The 12,561-nt window shown below is 30.8% G+C and overlaps 1 protein-coding gene across 1 annotated transcript; it reads left to right on the top strand.

The window, feature by feature from the left end:
• The first annotated feature begins 1,408 nt into the window (after positions 1-1,408).
• Positions 1,409-3,965, top strand: LOC101256588 (protein HHL1, chloroplastic). The gene is made up of 6 exons (XM_004239126.5): positions 1,409-1,830; positions 2,718-2,855; positions 3,165-3,251; positions 3,379-3,426; positions 3,548-3,681; positions 3,761-3,965. Exons 1-6 carry the CDS (start codon positions 1,570-1,572, stop codon positions 3,771-3,773), a joined length of 681 nt encoding a protein of 226 aa, XP_004239174.2. The 5' UTR covers positions 1,409-1,569; the 3' UTR covers positions 3,774-3,965.
• Positions 3,966-12,561: the final 8,596 nt, after the last annotated feature.

Below are 12,561 nucleotides of genomic sequence, written 5' to 3'. Positions count from 1 at the left end.
ACTTTAATGAAGAGTTGCAATTTTAATCAAAAGTTATGACTTTTATAAAAAGTAGTGACTTTAATGAAGAGTTACTATTTTAATCAAAAGTTGTGATTTTTATGAAAAGTTGACACTTTAATGAAGAATTATGACTTTATGAAAAGTGACGACTATGAAAGGTTGTCAATATTCTGAAGAGTTTGCAATTTTTTCAAATAGTTATAATATTTGTCACAATAAACATTTGTTTACATTAATCTTTGTTGTTTATAAATAGGGGGATTTCCTCTCATGTTAAAATAACAAAAATTTTGATTTTCTTTTTCTACTTTCGCAAAATTAAATATTTATGCACTTTGCTCATGTTGAGTGACTTACTGACACCACTGTTTTCGTGTCAAAAAGTTGGTGAATAAAATAATTTCGAGAGGATGTAATTTTTTACACCTCTGGTATTAGAGGGAAATAGTTTTCTTAAGGAGACATTATGCATTCAGTTCATTTTTTTTACACATCCTGCTATGTTCTTTTACACTCATTAATTTATGCTTATAATATTAATTGTTGTATTGAGTAGATGTTTTAAACTCTGTTTTTTATGTTTCTGCAAAGTTATTGTCTCCGATTATATTGAACATATACATATATAGTACGTATATCCATTGTCCATTAAATAATTATCGTACTCAATTTCAAAAATTCATGTTTTGATATTCTATATTAAATTCTATAACTTAAAAGTACTATATATAAGGTTACATATTATCCATTTTTACATAAATATAAAATTTCTCACTAATCAATTAAAGAAATTCATTACGCAAGTTAAAAAGTTATAATTGTTTTATGTTGAAGATTACATTCTTTTTTGAACATGTTAACAAATTTTTGAATTTTCTTCTGAGATATATATCACAATTGTATAATCTATGCAATTTTATTTTATTTTTTTAATTACGAAATGTCTTCGTATATAATATTCTTATTTTCTTCTTTATTTTCCTTTTAATAAATGGATCAATGATTTATTATTTCGTGAACAATTCATTCATGAGGGGTTTTTGAGTTATGTCATAATGACAAATAATCAAATTCATGTCTAAGTATTGCTATTCCCTCCGTTTTAAAAAGAGTGACCTTCCTTTCTTTTTAGTCTGTTTCAAAAAGAATGACCTCTTTCTTTTTTTGGTAACATTTTAATTTCAGTATTCCACGTGACATATTTAAGATCACAAGATCAAAGGGCAATTTTTGTACATTTAACCTAACTTTAATTTAGACCCACAAGATTCAAAAGTCTTATTTATACTCTTAAAATTCGTGTCAAGTCAAATTAGGTTATTTTTTGTGACACAAAAAAAGTAATATTTTTTAAATTATTTTTAATATATGAATATTAATAAAAACAATTATTATTTATGACCCCGCAAATTACATCAAATAAAAAAAATTAGCAAAAAAGAAAATTTTGTGGATAAGGTAATCCAAGAATCTCCCAACTCACAAAGAGTATAGTAGTGATTTGTCTCTCCATCCACCTTTGCAAAAACACCTCAAAAAATTGAAGAAAACAGAAAAATAGAAAAAATGGAGGTGGCTATGTCTTTGAATCCTCTTGTTAGATTACCTCTTTCAAATTCAAGAACCCATGAAGAATTTTCAGTGCTAAAACATTCCGTTGTTTCGACAACAAATAGAAGAATTCAGAAGAGGAAATTGTTAGTGGTTGAAGCAAAAGGAAGAAAAGGAGGTATGGCTGCTCGTCAGTACCAACGTATGGCTCCTCCTATGCCCAAGATTGAAGATGATGGAAACCCTAAATTCGTTATTTTTATACGAATGGCTAATGTTAGTTCTCTTTACATCTTTCATTTTTTACTTAATTTAATCCTATGCAATTGTCCCTAAATGGAGGGATTACTTTATTTTGATGTAGTTTGAGCTTATAGCTAGTAAAAGGTTAGTGTGTGTTTTGTCAATTGGGTGAGTAAAGTTTGTGCCTTTGACATTCTTCTTGTTAATTGGTTGAGGGAATGAGTTGTTGTTTCTGTCGGTCTTCTACTCATGAGCTAGCTTTTAAGTTTATTGAACCCCAATATTCAATTTTTTAAAACATAATACTAGACTTAGACCAATCTCAATTCTTTGTTTATCCAATGTTGGCCCTCTTATTCTGTTGTCCGTGCTCTAGATGTCTAGTCTTTTAAGTGTGTTGGAGTGTTAAGTATCACACGTTGGTCGAGAGAGGGAATTGTTATGTTAGTCATGTTATGGTCTTCGACAATTCTCATCTTTTGAGATGGAATAGACAAATGTCCATTTTCTTCAAGATGCTTGAGAGAAAATGCGAGATTTGTACCCTATTTTTTGGTCTTATTGATAAGCAGTCTAGACTGTTATTATCGAAAACTAGAAGCAAAGATTTGAGTTGAATATTCAAACCTTTAGATTGATGTATTTGAATTCAACGGATATAACTAGTTTCATATGATTAGTTAAGGGTACTGAATCTTTTGTATGCTTAAGTAGGCATTAATCTTCACATTGCTCCCTATAGGAGGTCAAATGGAATTGGCTTTGAAATGAATGTACGAAGCTCCGCAGCACATGACTTGTTTCAAAGTTTGAAACTTTGTGGTTTTGTTCCGAACACATATTCTAAACTCAAGATCTTGTTGATTTAGATTTGTGATTGTGGAAAATCTGATTCTTGTTTTGTTATACATCCTGGGCAGGTTTATCTTTGGTACCCCCTCAATATCGTAACAGGTGGCACAACTGCAAAAATTATGGTTGCTGCAAAAGACAACTTTCTTGGGAAATATATATACAAAGATACTCTAGCTAGGAATCTCGCAGCAGTGATTTACAATGTAAGTGCCTGTGATGTGTCAGTCAAACATGTCTGTTCCTAATAGATGAGTATGCTGAAATCGTTTTTGGTAGTGGTAAATGAATTAATACCCAAGATAAATTGATTTCTGAAGCCCGCCTCATAGTCTGAGAGTTCGTAACAAGGCAAATCATTCATATTGATCCTACCTTAAAAATTTAAGAGGTACCAGAAACCTGAGTAAATGATCAAGGCCTATATATACGCCTGACATTATTGCTATGTTTATTTTCATTAATTTTGTGGTATATTGTTACTGTGATGCTTTAACTTTCTTTCTATGGAACAGGACGAGAAGGAAATAAAGAAATTGGCAATGAAACAGCATCGTGTATTGAAGTCTGCCACAGAATTTAGATATGGATACAAACTTGTCGTAATATTCTAATTCTCCGCACCATTTATTATTGGTTCGTTTGTTTTATTTTGCACTTGCTAATTCATAGGACACCTGTAAGAGAAAGAGCTAAATTTTTTTTAAAAAAAATCTGTTTGGTATGCAGGAGAATAACAATTTGAGAGCTGCCCTTTCGACCTCAGATGTGATTGAGGTATGAAACCGGCATCCGTTCTAACATTTCTGTATACACAAATAAGGTGGTTGAATATTCTAATGTTAGAGTATGCTTTTCGCTGGATGACATCTTTCAAATCTTCATTTAAACATTTCAGCTTCCGACACCAGATAAGCTTAAAACAGTTGTTGATAAGGTGAAGGATTTCTTCGGAGACGCTAAGGAGTCATTTGGTAAGCTGACAGCTCTTCCAGAGTCATCAGAGGAAGATTCACCAAAAGATAACACAACGTAAGTCGGGCATAACTTAGATATCTGCCGTTACATTCTTTGACATACTGTATGTAACTAAACGTTCTTAACTTAGCAGTGCGAAGAAGTGAATACGAGCCCCCACAGACGAGGAAAACTGAGGAACTATACTTCAAAGCATACTTGTTAAACAAAAAGTTTTCAGCCTATTGATTTTCCATGCTTTTGATTGATTAGATTGTAATATACTCGAAAACGCTACTGGTATTTTTTGTTAAATAGCGCCTCAGTTTGGTTAGATAAATGCATGAGTCTTTTGTTAATGTTTATAATCCATGAATTTGTCCCCTTTACTCTTTTTTTTTTTTTCACCTGGTGTACGATATCCACATTGGAGCTCAACTAAAAAATAAGACGTGTGTTGAGAAAATTCCACATTTGGGGGTAAGGATTTTACTTAAAACTAGGTCATATAAATGTGATTTTGTGCTCACATGTTGTGAATATTAAGTGATTGACCAGAAAAATATAATTAAGTGACCGTTTGATCATGAAACTAAAATTATTTTTATTTCCTTCTAAATAAACTCACAAAAATTCAAAAATAACTTGGGAGGATACACCAACCATATGAAAAGATCAAGAATTCAAACACACATTGAGACATTGTGTAAAAGAAAGTTTTTTTAAAAAAAATTAAATATGAAGTCCTATTTATTGCAACATTTAATAAGAACTCAATAAATGATGCCCCTCCACAAATAAAATAAATTCATCAAACACTAAACATCTTCTAAAAATAGAAAAGAAAATAATTCTAATCATGATGCAACAAAGTAATGAAATTTATAAATGCATTAAACTTGTTCTTTAAAAGAAACAAAGATGTAATTAGTCACTCATAAACAAACACACTCTCCATCAACACAAGTTGCAAAACCCATTTCACATTTCAAAAAATCACATTCTTCTCTACGATTTGGGCATTCTTCCATTATTCCTCCTGAAGATTGACAAAATTCATGAAGTTAGGTGTGACAAACGGACGGGTCGAATGAGGGAGATAAGGTAAATAAAAATTAATAAAATACTCAAGTAGAGATTTTTTTCAAGTATGGAGTATACAAATATACCTTTTATTTTAAGATAACTATTTTTTCACGAAATAAAAACTACATTAAAATAAAGTAAGAGAAAGGAGGGACCTTCATGATTTGTGGAATATGTGTTGGAATGTGCTAAACATACACAAACCCCACCAACACAAGTTCCAAGCGCATCTTGACATTTTAAGAAACCACAATCTTGACTAGTTTGACAATCACAAATTCGTCCAGTCACTATATCTGAACATAACAAAGTTTGTTAGAGAAATTTTTTCAAAAATATTTTCAAACTCAAGTGAAGGGAATAATTCATGAAACTACTCCTCCTTACTCTCCTTCGTCTAATGGAGTAGCAGAAAGGAAAAATAGAACTTTAGTTGAATTGACTAATGCCATGCTAATTGAGTCACATGCACCTTTAAATTTTTGGGGTGAAGCTATCTTAACTGCTTGTTATGTGTTGAATCGTGTGCCTCATAAAAAGTCTAAATTGACACCTTTTGAATTGTGGAAAGGTTACAAGCCAAGTTTGGGATATCTAAGAGTTTGGGGTTGTCTAGCCTTTGTGAGGCTAATGGATCCCAAGATTACAAAGTTGGGTAAGAAAGTTACTACTAGTGCTTTTCTTGGTTATGCTTCAAAAAGTACAGCCTATAGATTTTTTAATCTTGAAGATAATATTGTAGTAGAATCTGGTGATGCTATTTTTCATGAAAATAAATTTCCTTTTGATACTAAAAATAGTGGGGGTCAAAGGATTGAACAAAATATTTTGTCACTACCTAGTTCTTCTACTTCTACTTTAAAAAATAAAGATGTTGTTTATTTTGAGTTAAGAAGAAGTAAAAGAGCTAGAGTAGAAAAAGATTTTGGTCCTGATTTTTATGTGTTTAATGTTGAAAAAGACCCTCTAACTTTGAAAGAAGCATTATCTTCACATGATTCTATTTTTTGGAAAGAGGTTGTAAATGATGAAATGGAATCTCTAATTTCTAATAAAACTTGGAAGTTAGTTGTTTTACCACCGGGTTGTAAAACAATTGGTTGCAAATGGGTCTTAAGGAAAAAGTTGAAACCGGATGGTTCTATTGACAAATACAAGGCTAGGCTAGTTGCAAAAGGTTTTAAACAACTAGAAGGCCTAGAATTTTTTGATACTTTTTCTCCGGTAACGAGAATTACATCCATTAGACTTTTAGTTGCTATGGCTGCAATTTTTGATTTGCAAATTCATCAAATGGATGTAAAAACTGTTTTTCTAAATGGAGACCTAAATGAAGAAATTTATATGGACCAACCCTAGTGTTTTGTTGAAGCAGGCCAAGAAAGCAAAGTATGTAAACTTACTAAATCCCTATATGGCTTAAAACAGGCACCAAAACAATGGCATGAAAAGTTTGATTCCTGCATGATTGAAAATGGTTTTAAGACAAATGAGTGTGATAAGCGCATATATCATAAGTCTTGGAATAATTCACATGTGATCATTTGCCTATATGTTGATGACTTGTTGATCTTTGGCTCTAACATGAATGTTATTGATGAAGCTAAAAATGTTCTTAGAAGCCATTTTGATATGAAAGATCTTGGTGAGGCAAATTTTATTCTTGGAATAAAAATAACAAGAACATGTGAGGGGATTTTCCTTGACCAGTCACATTATGTTGAGAAAATTTTGAAAAAATATAACTTTCATGATTGCAAGCATGTTGCTACTCCTTTTGATTCAAGTGTTCACTTATTTCCTGTTGAAAGTGAAAATGATGTAATAAATCAAAAGGAATATGCTAGTATAATCGGAAGTTTGAGATATGTGACTGATTGCACTAGGCCTGATATTGCATATGCAGTAGGAGTGCTTGGCAGGTTTCCAAGCAAGTCAGGTAATGAACATTGGCATGCTATAACAAGAGTTATGATATATTTAATTGGAACGAAAAATTGTGGTTTGTTCTATAAAAAATATCCTGCTGTACTTGAAGGCTTTTGTGATGCGGATTGGAACACTTTGTCAGGTGATTCCTGTTCTACAACTGGTTATGTCTTTACTTTAGGTGGTGGTGCTGTTTGTTGGAGATCAAAAAAGCAAACTATAATTGCCAACTCTACCATGGAGGCTGAACTAATTGCTTTAGCTTCAGCTAGTGAGGAAGCGAATTGGTTAAGAGATTTATTGTTTCAAATTCCTTATTTTGAAAAACCAATTCCTCCTATTTTAATTCATTGTGATAGCACCGCTGCAATTGGTAGAGTTCAAAACCGTTATTACAACGGTAAATCCAGACCTATAAGGAGGAAACACAGTAATGTAAGATCGTATTTGACAAATGGTACCATTAATGTTGATTATGTCAAATCTTGTGATAATCTTGCAGATCCTCTTACAAAGGCCTTAACAAGAGAAAAGGTTTGGAGCACATCGAGGGGGATGGGATTGAAGCCTACAAATTCTTGAGTCATATATGAGGAAACCCAACCTGGGGACTAGAGATCCTATAACCAGGTTCAAAGGGAAAAACTAATCATATGATGACTTGTTGTGAAAAATGCACTATTTTTTTTTCCTCCCTATGATGTGAGTGCATTATTTCCTGTAGTTTGTGAAGGTTGAGTTGATAAAACTCTTAATGAATATCTGTAGCCCGTATGGGTGGAGTGTTAATCTTACAGGAGCACTCTCGACAGATTTCACCTATGTGATGTGTGGAAGTAGGTCGCTTCCTATGAGAATGGGGCTACTTACAAGATAATAAAATTGCAAGATTACAATTGAAAATAAAATGAAGAAAGTAATCTCTTCAGGCTGAGGCGCGGATATCTCGCTCTCTTTAAGGAGATTCAAGCCCACTGCAGCAAATGTTTTCACCGGTCCAGCAGTAGTCCTCTTTGACTTGTCCCCTCCAGGATACAACAACCTTTACAAAGTATAACTCAACAACTCTGGACAAGAGTTGAGTCCAAAGCTCCACAAAAAAAAGAACACCTCCCTTCAACTAATAAGAACTCTCTTTAGACTAACTCTTTCACTCTTTGTTTTCTCTTATGAATTGTGTGTCTCTAAAACCAAATGAAGACTACCACTATTTATACTACAAGAAGTCTTCCTAGCAATGAATAGGAAGATAATGGAGGTAGTAAATAGTGAAGATAATGGCCTTAGGAGTTACATAGGTTACAATGGGAGTTACATAGGTTACATAAGTTACAATGGAGGAATTAAGAATGAAATACTCGTCTTATGATGCAGATGCAGGTAACCAGGATCAGCACCCAGCGCCTAGTTGATCTAGTTGAGCTTCAGAGTCAGTGGTGAGTCTCCTTGCATTCTGGAGGGCTCTTTTACTCGCTTTCTAGTTTTTCATTTATAGGATGTTGAGGGGTCTTTCCCAATATCCATCTTAGTATTGTAGAGGCTTCATCGACAATCAGATTGTCAGTTTGAGTCTCTTCCTTGAATTGCAGATTTTTGCTATGAGAATTTAAGTGTCATTTTGGCCAGACAATTATGTTTTAAGCATTTCTTTTAAGGTTGTTCTCATTTCATAATTTAGTTAAGTTAAGTCTTCCGCTGAGTTAAGTAAGTCAAGCCAACGGTTCGCTCAAGACCACCAATGGTCAGTGGGTATCGGCCACGTCCACGGTGTAGACTCGGGGCATGACACACATCATTACTTTTGAAAATTTATTATTCTTACCGACATAAAATTATTATTCACACCAACATATAGTCACTTTAACTCACAACAACAGATTGTTAAAGTGATGAAACATTTATGGTCTATAAACATGAAAATATAGTTGGAGATGATATTGACCAACAAATGACTCAAATTAACAATGTTGGTTCATCTTGTCAATCACATGATTGAGAAATGTAAGTTCAACTTGAGAGAATTGTTTGTACTATGTGGGAGGATTCTATTAAAAGCTAATACAGTATAATTTATGTTCAATTTTTTTATTAAATTAAAGGTAGATGAAACAATTACTTAAGTGGAGAATAAATACCTTTGTAATAATTTATTATGTGATTTTATAATTTTTATTTGATAAGATAATTGTTGGGGCTATTTTAATAATTTTACAACTTATGAAATTTTTATGTTTATGAGAAAATATATAACACAAAAATTTTATATCGCATATCCAAACAAAACTCTAATTTCATCTTATAATTCTGTATCATGATACCATATCATGATTTTATATCATGATATAATATCGAATGGCCAAACAGGCATGTAAAAAATAGAAAACATGAGATATTTTATGTTATGTGGCGGTAAAGAAAATAGAAGGGGCCAGAAAGTAACTTTTAGTAATAAATTCTTATCCTGGATGAAAAATAATAGATTCTTATCACTTGAGGAATATCTTTTTGACTTTTCTTTGTATTCACGTGTCTGATTATAGTAGAAGAGGAATGTAAATTAAATTATTTAGTATTGATTGTGTTTGTGTATTCTTGATACTGACACATTATATCAGTTACAATTATTGATTAGAATGAACATTTTTTGACTTGCATCAGTGATTTAAAATCTAAGTTAATTTTATTGAAACAAGTGATTGGAATTTTTTAAATGGTACCTTTTTTTATTATTTTTTATAAAGATGGATTACTCATAAATATATTATAAGACCTTTCGTAAATGCTTACTTAAGATGTATATAAAACTCAATTATTGAATGTCTTAACTTTTCTAGACGGAACTTTCTTATTCTAACTATGGGGTTAGCAAAGGAAAGAAAATTATCAAAACTTTTCGACTCTTATATAATCTTGGCAAATAAATAAAGCATAATAGATTAAAAAATGCTGAAATATTTTATGGTTCTACATTAATAAATTGCATATTTCTTTGTTTCTTTTTTATAAATAAAGATTTGCAATTATATATTATCATAAGCTTTCAAGTACATATTATAATTTCATAAAAATTCATTGGTAAAAAAACACTACTAGTAATTAGCTATTTTCTAATAAGTTGTAACATTAGATTTTCTATCATTAGTTTAATTAGGTTGAAATTTTGAATATAAGGTGGAATTTCCTCGATATAATAAGATAAAGAGAAAATGGAATAACCATAAAAAATCTCATATCATTTGAAATATTCCATTCTTATACCAAATCAACAATAATAATTAATGATTTTGCATATTAAGCTTGTCCATCTTGAAAACACAAACAAAAAGACATTTGAACTTATTAAATTAATTACATTTTTTCTTCCAAACACATATATGTGGGAGAAAGCAAAGTTATTTCCAGAAAGATCCCTGCGTTGATGGCTAAACTTTACCAAAATAGAACACAAAGAACTTCATGATTTCTTTGTGTATACAATATCATAACCCTACACCCACCGTGCGTGAATTCAGAATTTAAAATATAGAGTTTATGAATTCAGAATTCAGTATGATCTTCTCACATATATACATGCATTTAAAATCTTCTTTTCTATGTGTACAACATAGACTTAAGTCGAAAATAATGAGTTCAGTCAAATTCATAAAATCAACTCTAAATCAACCGGACCTTATGAGGTGATGAGAAATGTTTGGCTGCAGATATCATAGTTTTCTCTGGTCCATATGAACCCTTAGAACTTGAATCTTTCACAACTTTACTAGTATCATCATCTTTAATATAGAAGCACACAAAAAATGACTTTAAGTAAGAAGAGAAATCACTATTTTTCTTCTTACTATAGCTCATAATTTGTTTTCTTTCAAAGAAACAAGAACTAGAAATATTAATTTTCACAATATTGATTCACAAAGATAAAATGTTTTTTTTCCCCTTGAGTGTTATGAATTTATGATGATGAACTCCTTTATATAACATGTTATTCTTGGGGTCCAAGGTAATAATATATAAAATTTAGAAAAATAGACATTTGATGTTGTGCGTGGCAGCCACGAAAAGGAAATTCCAATTATATTACTTCTATCAATTATTAGTATAGTACTGCATAACTCTACCTATTAAAGTTTAGGCAAATATGTTGACTTATACGCTGTTGATATTAATATTTAAAGTGCATATATTAGTAGGCATAAAGAGGAGAAAATGATTATTAAAGTGTATGTAATCACCATGACATGTTTTCCATTATTTTCTATCAATTGCCCTGCTATATATACTGCAAATTATATAAAGGATGAATTTTTTCCTTGTGTTTTATGAATGAGAAATAGATGATATATAATTATCATGTCGCATATAAAAAGAATATTATATTGTGTTTATATTTTGAGGCTAGTGTAGTGAAAGAAAGAATTGAGATAAAGAAAATATTATATATTTTCAATTTTTTACTGTAAAAGAGAGTAATTTAATACCGAAGAAATGTATTCTTGTCGATGCAGTTTTAATTTGGACTCAAGCAGTTCGAAGTTGTTTGAACCACACAACGTTATCGATTGTTGCATTCTAAATGTGACAAGTCGAGAGTTATATTGTTGAATAGAGTAAAATATACAAACATCAATCAAAGTTTTTATGTATTTTATTTTTCAACTTTAATTTATTATGTTTTTATAAGGATTTTTAATGATTGTGATAAACAATTTAACATTTAGAAATTCTATCAATTATTCAGGATCGTAGAACTATATGATTTTCACATATATTTAATACTATGATATTTCAGTCAAGAATACATACCTGAATCTGTCATTATAATTCTTGACTTAATTGAGTGGAAGTCTTCTCTTTTGGTTCTTTAGAAGTTGTTTCTCTCTCTTGCTTTATACTTTACGTATAACTTTGACGGATAAGACTATATCTTTATGGCAGAAACATGACCCTTTAAATAAAGTGTGTTTTGACATAATTTTCACCTTTCCATCATGGTGAGTAGTTGAGATAATGGATAACTGAAAGAGGTAATTGGTAAATTGGAAGACTTAATGGGTAGTTGAAGTAACTTCTCCACTTCCCCATTTCTCCACTTATCATATTAGAATTAGAATTTAGTTAGTAATTAAATATTAAACCAAATAATATTTATGTGAGTGGGTCATAAAACTAACAATCTTCACCAACAAAATATGAAAAAGTTATCTTAGTATTTTTTGTAGGAAAAATACTTAAATCTGTCATCGAATTTTTAGAAAAGATTTATTTATGTCATTTCTTAAAAATTTGGCTCATTTATGCTGGTGCTTTTAAAGAAAAGACTCATTCATGCCCTTTTTTTTAACTCCGATTATGCAAAATCATTTTTTTCACACCAAACAAGGTTTAACACTTTTCTATTGGTGTTTTGGATCAAATGTACATTTTTTACTTCTACATCCCTAAGAACACCAAGAATATATAAGAACATTAACAATTCCCAAATTTCAAACTTATTCAATTCTTCACGAATCGCCTCAAATATCAAGAGTAGTTTCGCTCTGAGCTAGATACCAAAACTCAATTTCTTTTGAGCTTGAATTCAACCTAACTCAACAAGACGCAATTGAAATTCTTCAAAGTTTCAAAGCTTCAACATTCTTTAATGGTAGATTCTCCACAACTTCATAAACTCAAAAAAAAACTAGTCAACAAAGATCTAATGTACAAAACTACAAAACCAAGTATGAAAGAAAAATTTGAAATTTTGTTACTGATTTTCGTTTTTGGAATACATTTTTTAAATATGGGTGAAATTTTTGAACTCTACAAATTTTTAAAAAAGAAATTAATGATGTAACCGAAATTTGAGATGATTTCGAGAAGAATTGAAGATGTTGAAAATTCAAGAGTTGTTTATGTTCTTCATATGTTATTGGTGTTTTTTAAGAAAAACAAGCTAAAAGT

The sequence above is a fragment of the Solanum lycopersicum genome, chromosome 5 (genome assembly GCF_036512215.1).
Source record: "Solanum lycopersicum chromosome 5, SLM_r2.1".
In the NCBI taxonomy this organism is placed as follows: Eukaryota; Viridiplantae; Streptophyta; class Magnoliopsida; order Solanales; family Solanaceae; genus Solanum; species Solanum lycopersicum.
Note: the sequence above shows the minus strand (reverse complement) of the source record. Positions and strands in the feature narration are given on the sequence as shown.

Excerpts from the sequence above, each read along its gene's own strand:
- LOC101256588 (XM_004239126.5), top strand. The coding sequence starts at position 1,570 with ATGGAGGTGGCTATGTCTTTGAATCCTCTTGTTAGATTACCTCTTTCA. Across the intron at positions 1,831-2,717 it reads TTTTTATACGAATGGCTAAT|GTTTATCTTTGGTACCCCCT; the intron begins GTTAGTTCTCTT and ends CATCCTGGGCAG. Across the intron at positions 3,252-3,378 it reads GATATGGATACAAACTTGTC|GAGAATAACAATTTGAGAGC; the intron begins GTAATATTCTAA and ends TTTGGTATGCAG.